At 37.8% G+C, this 13452-nt stretch overlaps 1 protein-coding gene across 1 annotated transcript; it reads right to left on the bottom strand.

The window, feature by feature from the left end:
• Positions 1-10655: 10655 nt before the first annotated feature.
• On the bottom strand, positions 10656-13452 carry LOC8280834 (protein OCTOPUS). The gene has a single exon (XM_002534524.4). The coding sequence runs from the start codon at positions 12942-12944 to the stop codon at positions 10914-10916; it is 2031 nt and encodes a 676-aa protein (XP_002534570.1). The 5' UTR covers positions 12945-13452; the 3' UTR covers positions 10656-10913.

Below are 13452 nucleotides of genomic sequence, written 5' to 3'. Positions count from 1 at the left end.
CTAGGGTATTCGATTCCTAGGCTTGGGATTTCCCTCAATCGCTGATGCCGCAGCTGGAACGGGCTTGCTCGGCTCCAGATCCGATTCATCGCGCTTTGGGCATCCCACAGCCTTGATATCTCTCGATTGCTTTGAGGTATATCGGCACACGGATTTTCCACTAGACTGCCACCGTTGCTAATCTATTCATTCATTTGTTCCATTGCTTGCAAACCGCTGCTTTGGAGCCAATGGTTGATTGGCATGGCATGACACCGTTTTAAAGTTCTCAACTAGTTCAGACTCGGCCGTCGACCAGGTCTTTGAGGATGGAGATTGAGATGACATCACCACTACCTTGAATCACCAATCCAGCTTTCCTGCTTTAGAGCAGTATTCGAATTAGTATTCGTTACCATGCCCGTGAACATCGAGATTTCTGACCATATTCCTTTTCAAGGACAGTTCATCAGCCAGGTGTAGCCTTATCCGCTATCTTCTTCAATGGTTATCTTCCCAAGGGAGGATGCTCAAACAAAACCCAAATCAAATTTTTGATTGGTTCCAAATTTATCGCAAAGAAAATGGCATCCTTTATCCCTTTAAGGATAAGTCCATTAGTCCTCACAAGAAGGAACAAAGCCCCTGAATGGAAAGTAGGAGAAAACCTAACTGGCATCCTCCCTTAGGAAGATAACCATTCCTTATGGAGAGTGAGATAGAGGCTACACCTTACAAACCGATAAGCCAAGACCTCGAAAGAATGTCAAGAATATTGTTCAATGTAATTAATCATCTAAACACTATAGGAAAGCAACCGGTTAGAATAGAAAACCGATTCAAAAGCCCCCAGTGACATCTCCAATCCCCAAAGACCGGTCAACCAAAAGAGTCGAACTGCTGCAGGCTTAAACCCAGCTTTTAAGCCATACTCTACTAAGCCGAGCCAAGACTATTTCCAAAAGCAAACCGAGTTTGCCAAAGCAAATGAGAAATGAATAGATTAGCAACCTCCGAGTCGTCCAAAAATCTAGTGCCGATACTCCTCAAAGCAAAGAGGGAATAGCAATAGACAAGCCCAAAGCGATGAATCGATGATTCGTGGCCTGAAAGCCCCATTCCAAAACCCTTCAACATCAATGATTGGGAATCCAAGCCCTAGATTAACTCTGAATACTCCGCATCTAGGAATTGAAAATAGAACAACATCCTAACCCAATCTAGATTCAATGCCTCCGCCTATGAATGGAATATAGATGGAATGTCCGAGTACAACATCCTTGGTCTCGCAATGATGACCATGGCGGCCTACAAAACCCAAAGTGGCATTGAGCTCCCGATTTTCCGCAAGGATGGGATTATCATCTCACCAAGCACAAAGAACTCCAAATCCTAGTGCTATCCAAACCACAGAAGGAACTCCCATTCTAGATGAAATAGGAAATCCAATCGAGGATGCAAAGGTCAACTCTAATCCTCACTATTTCTCTCATTTTATAGGAGACCCTTCTCCGCCTCAAAGACAAAATGCCGAGCTCCTTAGCAACCTTACCCTGTAAGAAGCTTAGCAACTTCCAAAGTTACAAAGACACTTTCATAACCGTAGTCATGCTTAGGGAAGATTCTAGCCAACCTTCCGGAAAGAAAAGTTCTTAGCTTTACCTAAGATTTTAGGTGAAAGAGTTAGAATACCATAAGAGAAGCCCATAACGGTCAAATCCCTTATGATTTCTACACTTATGGTGAGTTAGTTAGTCTAACCCGTAAAGAAGGTTTAAAGATTTGTCATGACCTTAAGCTTCAAAGATGTTTCAAATGGGAAATGAAAAGACTAGGCAGAACTAGGTAGTTTCAACAGTATAACCCAACAGAGCCCGTGTCTAGTTGCAAAGTTGATTCTTATTCAAAGTCTTTCAAAAGAAGCGATTTCCAAATATAGAAAGCCTTCTAAAAGCAAGGAGAATTTCTATAAAAACCATCTTCTCCAAATTTCATTCTAAATTCCAAAGAAAGATTCTAAAAAGATTTTCAAAAATTACATGCTTTAAATGTGGTAAGAAAGGCCATACTCAAGTATTGTAAGTTTTCCAAAAGACTTCTTGAGCTCCAAATAAGAAGAAGTTTTGCAAAAGATTTCCGCTTCTAGTTGATTCATCCGAATCGAGTTCTCAAAATGAGGAAGAATTTCAAATTGATGAAATCAAAACCTCAACCGATTGTTCGGTGAGCTCTTCAAAACATTAATATGCTCACTAGGCAACAAGAAGCTCTTCTCGAGTCGTGAAGCATATTAGTGATCCTCTTATTCAAAAGCAGTTTTAAAAGAGATTTTAAAACCGAATCTCTCGCTCCTTCTCTAGTAAGAATACTTATGATCTTACTATGATTTTGGACAAAGGGAAGAAGTTGAAAAACCCTCTTCCCACCGCTCGTGAACCCGTAAGGAGATTAAAACCATCAAACAGAACTCAAAGAGTTGAAAGAAAACAACAAAATGATTCTGCTTTGTTTAAAGCCCGATCCTCAAGCGTAATGTTGATTCCGATTCGATGAGGAAAATGATTTCAAAACCTTGAAGTTTCCAAAATGTTCCCAAAACTTTATCAATGTTTTAAAGGAAATTACTTCAAGAAAATATTTGATTCAAATAAAGCTTGTTTTCCCGGTGATTTCAGATAGAAACCATCGCGTTGTTTGACATGAGCACCTCAATTGTATCAATCATGAATCGGTTCCTAAAAGGTTTCATCAAGAAACCAAAGAAAGGCTAACTTCGTACCAATTCTTCAAAAATTAAGATTGCCGGTAAACTCAAGCCGCAATTTTAATAATAACATTGCTTTAAAGAATGTTTTATTCTTACAAAGGATCTCAAAGAACCGTTATCTTAGGGACTCCGCTTATCAATTTGATAACTCCCTTTAAAGTGACAACCGGTATCATTTCAAAGCTAAAGATTCAAAGATTGTTTTTCCTTTCTAGAAAACCAAAAAGAGAAATTTGAATCTTATCAAAGCACATTCCATTTACAATTTTGAAATCAATGCTTTGATCAAAGGAAAACAGACCCATCTTCTCATCTTCAACAAGATGTGGGTTTGAAGAGAATCCTAGATCAACCGCAAAATAATTTTATTCAAAGAAAATTTTGATTTTCAAATGAAGATTGAGAATGAACTCGCTCCGATCTTCCAAATGCTTTTGGAATCGAAAGCAACATATGGTAGATTTGCCATATGAAAACGATTTTCGGATAAGCAAATCCCTACTAAAGCCGGACCCATTCGGATGAATGAGTCTTTAGAAAGCCATTGCAGATTAGAGATTAAAGATCTCGAGTCTAAAGGTTTAATTTCAAAGTCTAGATCACCTTGGTCTTGTGCATTTCTATGTCAATAAGAATAGCGAGATAGAAAGAGGAACTCCTAGGCTAGTGATCAACTACAAACCCTTGAACAAAGCTCTTAAGTGGATTAGGTATCCTATTCCAAATAAGAAAGATCTTTACAAAACCGATTCGCATTCATCTTTCAAAGTTTGACATGAAATCGGATTTTGGCAAATCCGGATTGATCCAAAGATCGCTACAAAACGGCATTTACAAATTCCATTCGGCCAATATGAGTGGAATGTGATGCCTTTTGGATTAAAAATGCCCTTCCGAATTTCGGAAAATCATGAATGACATTTTAATCCATTTCAAAGTTCGCATTGTCTACATGATGATGTTTTAATCTTTCAAATTCCACTGAACAAGATTTTAAACATCTAAACGTTTTCTATGTTGTTAAGAAAAATGGTTTAGTGGTTTCAAAGTCTAAGATATCTCTTTCAAACGAAATTAGATTTCTTGGTCATTACATCTCTCGGGTACAATTATCTGATCGAGAGATCCTTGCATTCACTTCCAAAGTTTCCGGATAAAATTTTGGAAAAACCCGTACTTCAAAGATTTCTTGGTAGTTTAAATTATGTCATGGATTTTTATCCTAATTTAAACTGTCTTGCAAAGCCCCCGCATGATAGGCTAAGGAAAACCCCTCCTCGTCCGACCAAAGATACAAAGATTGTCCAAAGCATTAAAAACAAGTTTTATAAATTCCTGTCAGATCTAATCGATCCTTCCGCATTTAAGATTGTAGAAACGGATGCATCGAGTTAGGATATGGTGGGATTCTAAAGCAAGTTCACAATTCCAAAGAATGTATTGTCCAGCTTTACTCGCCACCGGAATGATACCCAAAAGAATTATTCTACTATCAAAAGGAAATCCTTCGATAGTTCTCTCAGATTTCTAAATTTCAAAGCGATCTTTTAAATCAAAAATTTCTTTTAAGGATTGATTGCAAGTCCGCAAAAGAAGTTTTACAAAAGATGTCCAAAATATAGCTTCAAAATGATTTCGCCTGGCAAGCTATCTTATCCGCTTTTGATTTTGAGATTGAATTTATTCGAGGAGAATCAAATTCTATTCCGACTTCTAACCGGAGAGTTCTTACAAAACAGGAGTGATACAAAATGCCAAGAAAATCAAGTCCAAAGAAGAAAAGTCTACTAGTTCAAAGCCTACCTAATTTCAAAGCCCAGTGAAGGAAGTTCTCCTTCAACTTCAAAGCCCATCAGGACTTGGACCGAGATAATCCAAGAAGAATTGATCAACCGGATCCAACAACAAATGGATCCTTTCAAAGCCGATCAAGCCAAACAAATTCGTGAATGGCTTGCTCAAAGAAGACCCCCGAATTCATTCAAAGGGTGGAGGAATACAAAGACAAATGGTTCAATCCCGTCCGAACCATCTACAAAGCAAATTATTCCAAAGCCGGAAGCGACTTCAAAGTCGCCCTCTTCCTCTACAAAGGGTAAAGGTATACTATCTATCCCCTTTCAAAATACCGAGATAGAGATTTTCTCCAAATCTATCTCAAAACTCAAATAGTTTTCAAAGCCAAACTCTCGGAGATTGTTTTGACGCAATCAAAACGGTTTAAATCAAATGAGTATTTGGAAAACCTATTTTCAAAATGTTTTAATCATCGAGGAAGGATTCGCATGAAAGCCCCTCAAAATTGGTTTCAAAGATTTTCCTCCAGTTGGTTTTTTAAACCCTGGAATATTTCAAAGCCTCAGCTTATTACCAATCCTCGAGGTTACCGGTTCACCAAATTCAAGCATTTCAAAAAGACAAAGCCCATAAAGACCCTGCATATTCAACATGCACAATCCAAAGAATCCTTCACCCATCCGATCGGGGTATGGATTTACACTCTCTCGTTCTTTCCCTACTTCTAAAAAGAACCTACCCTTCAAATCTAAACACCTCTTTCTCCTATCGGGATTACCAAAGAAGCCCGGTTCAATACCTTTCTTATCCAAAACGAAGGTGAAGCCACTCCGGCTATTCTACTCGACACCAATATCCAAACCTCCAAAATCCTCATCGGTTTAAATGTTGGTGGAATTACTACGGTAATGCCCCAGACTCTTATTCCAAGTCTTACCCCGCTCAACCTCTTCAAAGCAAATTACAAACCAAATTCCATGGAAAAGCGTTTTCCCTCAGCTTCTCCTTTTCCGCTCAAATTTCTTTTACCCCGGGTATGTATGGTACTTTCACTCAACTGCCCAGATGGTGAGATTACACTTATCCGTCGATTTAAAGTAAAATGGTGGGATAAATTCAACCACCAAGACAAACTGTCCCTAAAAGCCGCTCAAAACTTCTTGACCAAACATAGCTTCGCCCCCTCCTAAAGAACAAACAACGCTCTTGGCACAAGTCTTTTCTCCTTCCAAAGCTTCACACAGAATTTCAAACCAAGAAGATTTCCTACAACTTATAAAACAGCTTGTCCGAGACAGCCTTCTAAAGGCAAATCCAAAGCCTCATCATCATCCTCTTCCCAAAGCAAAGTATCTTCGCATTCGATTCGGATGATCCAATGAGACGATTGTTATGGGATACTCAAAATCTCATAAATATTATCTCCTCCTTTAAAAGCCCATGGGTTAAAAACCAGAAATGGTAGCCCAAGGTTATTTTTGTTGGGACAAAAGGCCCACACTAAAGCCCAGTAAAAGAAAAAAGAAAAGAAAAAAGAAAAGAAAAAGAAAAAAGAAAAAGAAAAAGAAAAGAAAAGAAAAGACAAAAGACAAAAGACAAAAGAAAAAGAAAAGTCAAAAAAGCAAAAGATTCCTTCAAAGCATAGCCGACAACTTTCTCAAAAGACGGTTGGCATTATCAAAAGACTCCAAAGCATGTGAAGCATCTCCACAAGACTCCAAAGACAAGTGGAATCATTTCTACTCCACTAAGTAAAGCATCCAAAGCTTCAAGACCTCTATATATAGAGGAGTCCTCCTCCTTCATCCGGCAGAACTTAGAAGAACTTAGAAGAACTTAGAAGAGAGAAGAAGAGAAGCTCTTCTGTTATCTAGTTCTCACAGAAGAAATTAGAGTGAAAAGAGTGAGTAAGAGAGAGAGAAATCTTGTAACTCCTCTTGTAAGTCTATATTCTTCTTGTTTCAAAGTTTTACAAAGTTGTAATTTGTTTAAAGCTTTCAAAGTTGTTTATATGTTCATGTTCAAAGTCTGTTATTATTAATAAAGCAATTCAAAGATTATTCCTTTGTCTATCTTCTTCTTCCCTGTTTCTTTCATCAAGCGTATGCTCTGTGCTTGCCTCGTAAGAGGATCCTGCACATCAGAAACTTGCTGATTGCTTCTGTTCAAATTTATCTTCAGATCTATAAGTTTATAGGCTGGAAAACAGATTCTGCAAGAGCATTTAAAGCTCCCACAGGCTGTGAATGCGTGAATCTGGTTACAACGCCACGAACTTAGATCTATATCTTCACTGCTTATTATTTCCTTCTATTTCCTAGATCTCGTTATTAATTTGGTATCAGAGCCTTATTTCTGATATCTATTCAAAGTTAATTCAAAGTGGATTTCTAATCTATTCCTATTCCTATATATATATATATATATATAAATATATATACATATATATAATTTTGAGATTTAAATTTTTTAATATATATTTTAATACATTTTGACATGTACTTATTTTTAATAAATAAAATTTAAGTTTGTGTATAAAAAAATTAAGAAAGACATTAAAAATATTTAATTTATTATTATTTGTAAGAATATTATAGATATTTATAAAATATTTAAAATTCTATTTTGATTTTATCTATAAACTCAATTTACATTATTCTCTAAAGTTAAAATAATTATGACAATCATACAATACATAAGTAAAATATTAATTTTTATAAATATAAAGATATTTACTTAATATATATTTTAAAATATATAATATTAATTTTTTATAATTAATTTTATTATAAATTCAAATGTTAAAAAGAAGCTGAAGAAGCAGGATTGTTGTTCCGCACGTATCTCTGCCTCCGGCCCACACTGCAAGATGGACCGAGATGCAGGGTACAATTTGCCCCAACATTACCCAACCGTTTACAATTTTAATAAAAAAATATTCATTGAATAGATTTTTGAGAGGCCCTGGTAGCTGGGCGGTTACCAGTCAACTTAGGTGCTACATGAGGGTTTCGTTTTGCTTTCTTGCTGGAAACGATTGCCAAGAGCTTTCTTGTTCAATTTACTCGGCCCAGGATTGATGGCATACCATGTCAATCTCTTCTGAAAACATTCGGATGCAACTCTTGGATAGAAGGCTGTAGAACAACATTGTGAGTAGAGTGACCTTGTCACCTACTACAAATCCTTCCCCCGCATTTACACCTATTGAAGCAATAGCAACATCAACCTGATTAGACAGCCCATGCTGAGAGGCTCGCTCCGACAGAGATGAACTGATCCTTTGTTAGTCTCAGGATTAGCAAGGTTGAGAATAGATTACAGTAGGTATACCTGGCCATGGTTTATGATCGGTGGTTCTGATTCAGGAATCGTCGGTTTCGTACTTGGTGCTAGTTTACCAACCAGTGATTTTAATCAAAAATTAAGTTGTTTATCTAGAAAATAATATTAATAGAAATGAAATAATGTTAACATTGTGTAAAAAAATATTATGTAAAGAAATTAAAGATCTTATTTTCTTGAATTGGAACTGGAATTGCCAATTCTTGAACCAGGACTAACGATTTTAGTTCTAGCTAAGGAATAACCGACCTTAAACCAATTTTTTATTTGAAATTTGATCGGCTCTGTTCTGGCCAGGGCTAACAGTAGGACTGGATGCTTGGTTCTGTAGAATGAATCTAGAGCGAGGAAGTTTATTTTCACATGGGCTGTTAAACTTATTATTACTTCCACCTGTCTTGGGCTTATAATGAAGCCCAAGGCTTCAAAAATGGCCTCGGATTTGGAGCAATCAGTGTGTGCTTGCCTCTTCAAAAATTAGCTGGCAAGAATTTATTTTTAGTTTTACAATTCTGAGAATTTTGCTTGGTGAGATTTGAACCCATTTTGGTAAATGAGATGGTCCAAAAAAAAGCGTATGGAGTCACCTCATAAAACAAGTTTATTAGTTCATATATATCAAATAGATTAGTTGTTTTTCCTGTAATATTAAAAACCATTGCGCAGCAATTAAACAGAAGATCAAAAAAAAAAAAAAAAGAGGTCTACTTTTTGATCTACGCGAACCCCTTTCAGATTAGAAGTTTGCACGCTTAAATGAATTACTGCTCATGGATTGTACCCATAATAGTATCTCATTTTGAGCTCTGTATTCTTATATTACAATTGTGCTATTCTTTGTAGTTTTGCTCTCTTATGATTTTTCTTTTCAATTTTAATGAAAACTCGATTTCATTTTCATGTACCCTTGGGGAAAAAAAGAAAAAGAAAGAGAAAGAGAAACTTAGGCAGAATGTAGGGTGAATGTATAGAATTACAACCGTTGACAAATAAGGGGAGGGGCAAATTAGCTTGAAACGAATAATCACCACCACTCCACTTCCCATTGTGTTGTGGGAGCAACTGGGCATACTCATTGGATTTCGAGCCCTCTTTTTCGTTTTCTTTATTTTCTCTGGTGTTTCTTTTTCTTTTTATCTCTCCTCTTCCATGGAGATGGATGAAGAGCAGGAGGAGGAGGAGTAGCATGTTGGGATGTTTTTCATACTCGCTTTTTGACTTTAAGAAGCAAAACTTTCGTTGATCATGGGTGAGAGAGCTTGTGCATTTATAGAGAAAACAAAAAGGCATCATGTCCAACTCATTAAGATTGGTTTTTCTTGATTGCTTTTGATTCCTTTGATACCCCCCCCAAAAAAAAAAAAAAAAAAAATTTCTCATTTCATATGAATTAATCATTGCTTCCGGCTTGATCTCTGTTTTAGTAATGGGATTTGAGCCCCACTTGCTTGGTGTTGTGTCCAAAACACCATTACCTAGTCCACATCCTGTTGCTATAATTTTTCTTTTTTCAGACACAATTTCTCATTCTTACAGAGTTTTAATTCCCGTCTTAGTTTTCCAAGTTGTGGCTCTAACTTCACCATGAACATCCACAACATATCAATAAATGTAGCTGGTTACTCATTCATATAAACACTGGAAAATATGATAAATAGCAAAACTGCCAGTTTTCTTTAGAACAGAATGTTTGAAATCAAGTCTCGGTTATTGCCCCACATGCACTACCTAAACTAGCGCCAGAATGGTTAATAAGTAATTGAACAATGTCATTTGGTAAAACCTTCTGCTCATGATGCCTATTGTTTCCAATGCTATGATAATGAAAATATAAATTTCACCAGATTACACAAGAAACAACAGAGTAAAAGAAAGGAACTAATCATTCTATATGGGAGACATTTCATTTTCATGTACTGCACTTGCAGTCAGAGATCGCTTGTTTCTCTGTTTTTTATTTTTTTTATTTTTCTGGGTACCTGATTAATCATCCAACTGCTTTCCTAGAGCCATTAAGATTTGATTTCAAATCCTCGATTCATCAGCAAACCCCAGATGGTGCCTGGTGCAATTTGAAAAGCAGTAAATGGTTTTTCTTTTTCTTTTTGTTTTTTAAAAGAAAATAGGAGGAAAAGAACAAGGAACAAAGAGCTGAACAACAGTATTTAGGTCTCCATTCATGTCAACATCATCACATACCCTTTCATGTAATTGTATAATTATCTTCCTTCTCTCAGGGGTCAACCAACTGATCTCACATGAAAATAGATGCAATTGATATTTCGTATAGTAACAGAAGGAAACTAACCTAATGGTGTATCAGAGACTGGTCTTTGAAGCTCTATTTGCATACAGGTTTTGATCTAGTTTGATGGGAGTTGGCAGTATATTGTTGTCCTCTGCCTCTTAATTTTTCAGTACCAATGACAAAGGGGACATAAGCCCACATCATCACTCCTTTTTGTCCCAAAGAATATGTAATATGCCAAACCTTTGGGGCAAGGCAAGATGCTCTGAGAAAACCTTGCAGCCTTGACCTATAGGCTCATCAGTAAAAATTCCATGTAGGACAAGACTGAAAAATAAACCCCAAACAGAAACCATAGCCAAGCACAAAAACATATTCTATGTCCTAGCCTGTTCTGGTAAGAAGAGAAAGCAATATAACAAATTAAACAATAAAGAAGGAAAAGCCAAAAAAAAAAAAAAAAAAGAAAACCCTTGCAGCCATTAAAGAACAGAATTAACATAGAAGAGAAAGAAAACAAGAAGAGAAAAACACAGAAAAATCTTGTTATTTGAATAAATTGAGAAGAAGAAATGAAACTCACAGTAAGAAAAGAAAGCAACAAATTTAGAGGTGCTTTGTTGTTGTTTTGCTTTTTTAATCCATATCCAACCAACTCATGAAGAATTACATTAGGCATGTGTGCTTTACTGCTTACACAACAAATGCATCAAAATTAACAACATTAAAAACCAAAGAGAAACACCTTATGGACCTCCCACCCAATCTTAATTAATTTCAGTACAATCGCAATACGCTTCTTGCAATAGACTGTGCATGACTGGACTTACTCTTTCCCCAACCACCTCTCCTGCTACCCCTCATTGGCGTCAAGTAGAACCTTAACAGTCCATTATCAATGTTGTTTGGTGAATACCTTGCACTCCTATTCCTCTCCAACACAAACTCATCTTTCTTCTTTCTTCCATGCCCGTTCGTCTCAACGTTGCTCTTTCTTGCACTGCCGAACGATCCCCCGCCACCAAAACCATTGGAATTCCTCCAACTGACACTGCTGTTGCTCCTCAAAATCTTTGGATTGTTATTACGTTCCCCTCTTAATTCAGGCCATGACTCTGAAAACGACCTTTCAACCCCATTTCCTCTGCTATACCTATCCTCTTCTTCATCTTTGTTAACACTTCGCCGGTGTATAAACCCCCAAATATTCCAAGCCTTGCTCCATCTCCGCGACTTCTTAGCCCCCTTCCTTTCACCATTCTCTACTGCATTGTCTCTGAACCCCATTTCAAAAGTTTCAGAACAATCATCCCTTAAAGAATTCGAATTAGAGTTCGAATCCCTATCGGGAAGTACCAGCTTAGGTCCATGAATATAATAATCTGCAGTCATCGTACTAGTAGTAGTGGCCGGTGAAACTTTGGAATTAGAAATAACAGAAGCAGCAGACTTCAACTCATCAATCTCAGCAACCACAGCAGCAGCGGTCTTTCTAATAGAATTAGACCTATCAAGACTCTTCCTCCTTCTGGAAGAAGAATCAGAATAATAGTCTCTGGTTTGAGCAGAGCCGCCAGGTAAAGTGTCATCCTCATGAATCGAATTCCTGGGTTCTTCAACTGGGATTTGAGTATCAGACCTTAACACAACATTAACAGGAGCATCCTCGACAACAGATAGCATAGTAGGCATTCTTGGAAAATTTCTAGTACCAATCAGATAACCATCCCAAGAAGCACGAGGCTCGTCAAAAGAGTAGCGAGAATCATCAAAAGAGATCCTCCCTGCATCAAGAGAGAATCTCGGATCCGTATCACAGGATCTTCTCCCAAACCCATAATCGGCAATCTCCGACTGGGTTTCTCTATATTGCCGCCCAATCGGTTTCTCAACCGGCAATGTAGCTGACCCACCATTTCTCCTCTTTTTATTATTGTTGTTAAGCTTCTGTTTTTGTCTCCATTTCTGCAATTTCTTGCTGAAAACTGAAGCAGCAGACCAGAAACTACCCGCAATTTCTTTAAAATCCCTACCTGAACCTTTCTTGGTTTGTGAATCAAGATCTATATGGTCTTTCATAGGCTTAATAACAACCTCCTCTTCTTGAACTTGCTCTTGCTCTGGCTCAATAACAATCCCTTCCTCTTCTTCTTCTTCCTCTTCTTCAAGAATCTCTTCGATTGGGTTTGCGTTGGAGTTTCTTGCAGTTAAAATAATGGGTTGCTGCTGCTGGTGTTGCTCATCTAAAACCCTGATAATGTCACCACTCTCTGTATTATTATCGGAATCTTCTTCTTCAAAAACAATAGGACCACCGCGAACACTAGATGATGAAATTCTGGACTCAACTTCAATGATTTCAGGACCTTTGAGTGAGTCTTTCTTGGAAGGGTTTCGCTGCTCGTCGTCTTGATAAAAGAGTGACCAGAGAGTACTCCGAACCCTAACGTCGCAGGATTTTCTTTGCGGCTCAAAAACGCCGGAGAATCCTTCGTTCTTGGAAGCAGAGAACGATTTAGTACGCCGGAGCTCAGGAAAAAAAGAAGGTCTATCAGAAGAAGAAGGCTTGAAAATGGCTTTAAGGGCGGCGGTGGCGGTGGTGGTGGTGGGGATAGGGGGTGGTTTCCGGGAAGAGGAAGCGGTGGAGGAGGAGGGTTCGAGGACGGCGAGACGTTCGCAGAGGCATGAAGGGCAAAAACCGGTGAAATGTTCTTCGGGATGACGGTCGCAAGAAGTGGACGGACGGTGGGGCTGCGGTGGTTGTGGAGGAGGCTGAAGTTGTGGTGGTTGTTCAATGGTGGAATTCATAACCGGTGGTGGAATAATGCAATGCAAAGTTTGCTCATATTATTGTTTTCTCTGTAAAAGAGAAAGAGAGAGAGTGTGTGTGTGAGAGTGAAGGAATTGAAAGGAAAGGAAAGGGAACTGAAAGGAATTTGCGCCAAAGAGAGAAAAAGAAAAGAGAAAATAGAGTGAGGGAGTGTGAAACTGTTTGGTTCCAACGGACAGCGAAAAAAGAAAAAAAAAAAAAAAAAAGGAAAAAGAAAAAAATATAAAAAATGATGAGAGCAACCAACGGGAAAATTTTATGAAAAGGAAAAGAAAATCTTTGGGGGTGGAATTAGAATACCCCACACACAAACACTCACTGGGCCTTTGTCTCTCTCTTTTCTCTCTGTCTGTCTACTGAGCTTTTCTTTCTTTTTCTTTTTGGTTTTCTGGCTTTACTTTGCTCTCCTTTGCTTTGCTTTCTTCTCTCTCTTCTCCTCTTGGGGCACTCGCTGGCTGCCTACTTGAAATTACCATCTTAGGCCTA

The sequence above is a fragment of the Ricinus communis genome, chromosome 10 (assembly GCF_019578655.1).
Source record: "Ricinus communis isolate WT05 ecotype wild-type chromosome 10, ASM1957865v1, whole genome shotgun sequence".
Classification (NCBI taxonomy): Eukaryota; Viridiplantae; Streptophyta; class Magnoliopsida; order Malpighiales; family Euphorbiaceae; genus Ricinus; species Ricinus communis.
The sequence above is the reverse complement of the archived record's forward strand: the minus strand, read 5'-3'. Positions and strand labels throughout refer to the sequence as shown.